Below are 5,580 nucleotides of genomic sequence, written 5' to 3' on the forward strand. Positions count from 1 at the left end.
GTGGCGAGAAGTTTTTCAATTTGCAAACACACACCCTGGATATACCAGAGTTGGGATCGGGTGCCTAAGAGGAGTAAGCATCCCCTATCGACCGGTTACACCCGCTGTCAGACCTATATCATGATCAAGTAAACGGAGTAATCAACAAGCTGCAGTGGGTATCTATACATAAAGTGAAATTTTCTGTCTGTTCTCAGTATAATTTCATTTCAGGTTTTCGAAACCAATCCAAATTTCAACATTGTGTCCATGTCAAAAACTTATGATGAATCAACGTAAAAGGTTGATGTATGTTTGCTGACCAGCAGTGCATTTGATATTTAGTACAAAGAATTAAGGACAAAGGAAACAAAGAAACATTTTTTCTTACCAAGGTTTGGTATATAAAAGTAAATGTATGCATCAAATGAATAACTTTTACGGTAAAAAAGGATAATAGAGCATAAAGATAAGCAATGATACATTTAATTGCATGTACAATATCAACATATCAAGCAATAGAATCGCCCATGCATACCAAATTACAAAACAATATTAATAAGAACATCAGAAAAAGTTATTGAGGTTCTCAAACTTTCATCGATGATTTCAAAATATTTCCAAGCAATTCTGAACTAATCTCATTTGCCTTACGTGTACAAAAATGTTCGTTCACAATGCAAAAAAAAAATCCTATACATGGTAAAGTGGTTAAAATGTATGGACATGTAACGACGGATAAGTAGCAATCCCTACTGCAAGACTGGAGTTGAAACAGCCGTTGTCAAAATCTAATTGATCGACAAACTGAGTTTTCGGTTTCTATTTTCTCTTGTATATTTTCCCCATTGCAGTTTTCCATAACTTCTTGTTTCTGAACTTTCCCTTTGATGACGTTCACCACTCTATATACCACTGCAAACACCACACTGGCCAAAAGACATGTCACCCCATATAGTAAGGGAAACAGTGAAATCTCGGCGAACCTGCTCTTGGTAAACGACAGTGTCAGTAACGTCATACAAAGGGGGAAGTTCTGAATCCCCGTTTCCAGCGCCACCGTTCTCCTTTGGAAGTGTTCCATTCTAAATATGGAGGCCACAACATAACCAAACAGAAACCCAATGAAGGGAAGAAGGAATGCACCGAGGTAGATTTTCCAAGAGGCGTTGTACATGAAGGGGTACAGCAAACTGAGCAACGTCAGATTAAGGATGACGGACAGCGCACCTGCTATACTACCGATCTGGGAAAAGAAAATAATATCAGATTAAGGATGTCGGACAGCGCACCTGCTATACTACCGATCTGGGAAAAGAAAACAATATCAGATTAAGAATGTCGGACAGCGCACCTGCTATACTACCGATCTTGGAAAAGAAAATAATATCAGATTAAGGATGTCGGACAGCGCACCTACTATACTACCAATCTAGGAAAAGAAAACAATATCAGATTAAGGATGTCGGACAGCACACCTGCTATACTACCGATCTGGGAAAAGAAAACAATATCAGATTAAGGATGTCGGTCAGCGCATCTGCTATACTACCGATCTGGGAAAAGAAAACAATATCAGATTAAGGATGTCGGACAGCACACCTGCTATACTACCGATCCAGGGAAAAGAAAACAATATCAGATTAAGTATTACGGATAGCGCATCTGCTATACTACCGATCTGGAAGGAAAAAGAAAACAAATGACCCATTTCTCACTGTCTTCAACAAACTTTACTCTAATATGATAGAACAATTTTACACCCTCTAAAGACATACATTGATTATTTCTCTAAGTCATTGTTCATCGATATATCATTATTATAGTGTTTGGATCACGTCGAGTTGACAGCGAGCCTCTTCTTGCAAAACAAAGAGATCTCTGTTCGCGTCTCGTTTGATCAGCTGATCTACCCCTATCAACTGGACATGATCTAACTCTTCGGATCATATTACTGTAGTAATGATAAATTTATCACATACTCAACTTTATGACAAACGGGATGATTTCAACTTCTCGATCGTCAACTTCCTATATTCATGTAGCAATATTCCATTACCACCTGCATATGGTGTTTATGTCTCTCGGCTAACTCGATACGCAAGAGCTTGTTCGGCGTATGGTCAGTTTTTAAATCGAGACCGGCTTCTGACAAACAAGTTCATGATGCAGGGGTTCCAACAGTCTCGTTTAAAGTAAGCAATTCACAAATTATATGGTCGTTATAACGATCTAGTTTGCAAATACAACCTATCATTGAGTTAAATGCTGTATGACGTGTTTCAAACCGATTGTTAAGCCGTTGTTGGCACATTGATATTGACTACGGATAACTCGGTTTACCTGATCAAGATATAGGGTTCACGACGGGTGTGGCCGGTCGACAGAGGATGCTTACTCCTCCTAAGCACCTGATCCCACCTCTGATATACCCAGTGGTCCATGTTTGCCCAACTCTCTATTTTGTATTGCTTATAGGAGTTGTGAGATTGATCACTGTTCGTTATCTTCTCGGCGCGGGTTCGAATCTCGCTCGCGCCGGTAAATGCGAAAGTTTCCCAGTTTACTTGCCGAAGGTCGGTTGTCTCTTCCCAGGTACATTGTATCTGGGTTCTCTCTTCCACCAATAAAAACTGGGTGCCATCAGATAACTGAAAAATTGTTGATTGTGACGGAAAACATCAAAACAATCAATCGTTATCTTCACCTTTCATACTCTAGTATATATTATTATACACATTTATGAAATAATGAATGTATTCCCAAACATCAAAAACCCAAATTATTTTTGTGAATGCAGTTTCGTTTGTGACGCGGTGGATCATGTTTAACAAAAACGTGTATAAATGCAATGTGACGTCATCAGTTTAGAGAGACATGACAAACATGATGACTTCATTTTCTCCATCGTCATTTCCCATATCTATATAGTAATTATTCCAATATCACCTGCTGTGGTGTGTATGTCTCTCAACTGATTCGATACCTAAGAGTTCATTTTAGTCAGGTTTTAAATCGAGGCAGCTACTGACAAACAATATTTCGCAAATTCCATGGTCGTTATAATGTTCTAATTTAACAGAACAAAACTGACATGGGGTCGAATGCTGTATGACGTGTTTCTTTACCAATTGTTAGGCCGTTCTTTACACACTGATTTTGACTACTTATTTGTTTATATGATCAAGAAATAGGGCCCACGGGGGATGTGACCAGTCGACTGTGTATGCTCACTCCTCCTAGGCACCTGATCCCACGTTTGGTACATGTATGTTCAGGGGTCCGTGTTTGCCCAACTCTTAATTTTGTACTCTTTATAGGAGTTATGAGATTAATTACTGTTCGTTATCTTCACCTTTTTATGATCAGAAATCAGATCACCACAGTGTGGCAATCCGGAAAGTCGGATCACATTGAGAATTTAACAATATCAAAACACGGATTATTGATGGATATATAATGCAAATATTTACCTGCAATTCATAGAGATCTTTAAACAATAAAATGCTTTATTGTTGTTTTATCGGATGATAAAGGGAGCAAGCACACCAGAAAAAATTCCTAATCCGCAATAGCGGATTATGTAATTTTTCTACAATGATTGCTATACCTTCATCACCCGATGAAACAATAAAGAAAGATAATATATTGTTTATATTTTTAAGTATTCTTTTAAAGATATAAACTAGATTAAAGTACTAAAATATCAAATGGTTGACCCATTCATTACTTTAAACTGGCTGTTTCCAGCAATCACACCCGTTGATCTTGACGACGCTCTATATTTGGTAATGATTACACTGGTAGATGGTACTAAAAAACGGATCGAACTAGTTTGCAACAAAATGCATTCATTGTCGCAGATGAAAGCAATTTCAAATTCAAAATATAAGAGAAAAGATTCAGTGAATGTCAGTAAATTACGTTTAATACTTTCTACATTTTACAAATAAAATAGTAAATTGTAATATATTTTGGGGAATGCAGATATTTTTGGACAATAGCTACATCATACCAGGTTTGAAGTAAATATTCGATTGATAATCCAGTTTAGCAAGTTTCTAATGCTTTTTAGCAAATTATAACCAGTTTGTATGTTAGCTACATTTACCATAGAGAAATACAGTCTCTTTCAAAAGTTTTGGGGAGGGAAGAAAATCAAGATAATTATCAAATTTCTTATTATAATATATTCAATAAAAGTACCTTAACAACAACCATGGCAATTTTGGGGAACTTCCAACGGAGTAAAATTCCAAGAAGGACAGGTGTGATGGTCATTGCGAAAGCGGTAAGTAAGTTGATATATGGTATAACAAGGTTGTCATCAGTCCAACTTCCGCTGTAGATCAGCAGGTTTAGAGGCATCAAGCCGAAGGCGAGAACCGTGGACGCTGTAGTCATGGATATACTGAAATGTGAAGTTTGGAGTGTCCATTCAATGTACGACTACGGATAAAAACTTTGAAATATTTGTTTTAAAAATTGTAAAAATCGACAATTTCATTTCCGTTCATATAAATTAAGGACACTTGATACCCCCCAAATTTAATGCATGGGTTCATATGTATTTTTTGGCTAAATACGAAAAACAATTCTTAATAAAAATAAGAGAATTGCAAATTTTCTATGATGTTCAAAATTTGAGAAGAATATTACCCCTCGAATTTAACTCTATGCATAATTTTTGGACAAAATTGAGAAATCATGAGGATAAATTACATGAAATACAGTAACTTGTATTCATTTGATTTATCAAAACAGAAATTTGGTTATTATCAGAATATATTATGCACATATTGATTGTTATTTAATGCGTCAGCAAGAATTTTTAACTCATATCGTGACTTGTGTAGACTTTCTTTTCGGTTGGTGGTCATACCTGAGCGGAACGTCGCCGTCCACCCAATACGAGAACACATTGGACGTGGAACCACTCGGACAGCAGCCCATTACCAGCATTCCTAGCGCAGGAACATTAGGCAGCGTCAACGCATGCGCCAGACCAAAAGTAACCAATGGCAAGACAACAAACTGTGACATCATCCCAATAAGTATTCCAAATGGTCGTTTGATGTGTTTCAAAAGGGGCGCTATTTCGGTGATGCTTCCCATTCCAAACATAATGGTTATCAACATAACGTTGATGGCAATGTCGAAGACCATTTTCAGAGTTGATGGACCAGGTGTTGCAGAGATCCCAGTCACGTTACTAAACATAGTAACATTCTCTGATGTTTGCAAAGCTGTCACTGTTTCCATTGAATTCCTTCGATACAGAAAGATGCACCGTTTATGTCATCCAGTCGGTAAATGTTTTTATGTGAACTTTCTCTGTCTTCCTCTTCAGACACACGACTGTTATCTCAAAGTATTAAACAGAAAGATAAGGCATGATATAATAATACAGTAAAATGCAAGAACATCACCCGATGCATATGCGGCCTGCTGAAATAAAAGTTCAAGCCTATTTGGGGAGCTTAAAATCTGTCGACGCCTTAAATCTGTGTGGTCCCACTTTTGACAAAGTTTGTCCACCTTGCAAACACACTATTAAATCATTGCACGTGCGTATTTATGAGGCTATGAAAAACGACGATA

General features: G+C 37.3%; 1 protein-coding gene across 1 annotated transcript; it reads right to left on the reverse strand.

Moving 5' to 3' along the window:
• Positions 1-763: 763 nt before the first annotated feature.
• On the reverse strand, positions 764-5,241 carry LOC130054928 (ileal sodium/bile acid cotransporter-like). The gene is made up of 3 exons (XM_056166038.1): positions 4,862-5,241; positions 4,186-4,390; positions 764-1,225 (listed from the first exon to the last, which is right to left on the reverse strand). The coding sequence occupies exons 1-3, from the start codon at positions 5,239-5,241 to the stop codon at positions 764-766; spliced, it is 1,047 nt and encodes a 348-aa protein (XP_056022013.1).
• Positions 5,242-5,580: the final 339 nt, after the last annotated feature.

This window comes from Ostrea edulis, chromosome 5 (assembly GCF_947568905.1).
Source record: "Ostrea edulis chromosome 5, xbOstEdul1.1, whole genome shotgun sequence".
NCBI classification, from domain to species: domain Eukaryota; kingdom Metazoa; phylum Mollusca; class Bivalvia; order Ostreida; family Ostreidae; genus Ostrea; species Ostrea edulis.

What these genes read in the sequence shown, in the direction of transcription:
- LOC130054928 (XM_056166038.1), bottom strand. Translation starts at nt 5,241, where the DNA reads ATGGAAACAGTGACAGCTTTGCAAACATCAGAGAATGTTACTATGTTT. An exon ending in GACGGCGACGTTCCGCTCAG is followed by an intron (nt 4,391 to 4,861) that starts GTATGACCACCA and finishes TTCACATTTCAG; the next exon opens with TATATCCATGACTACAGCGT. An exon ending in TTGCCATGGTTGTTGTTAAG is followed by an intron (nt 1,226 to 4,185) that starts GTACTTTTATTG and finishes TTCTTTTCCCAG; the next exon opens with ATCGGTAGTATAGCAGGTGC.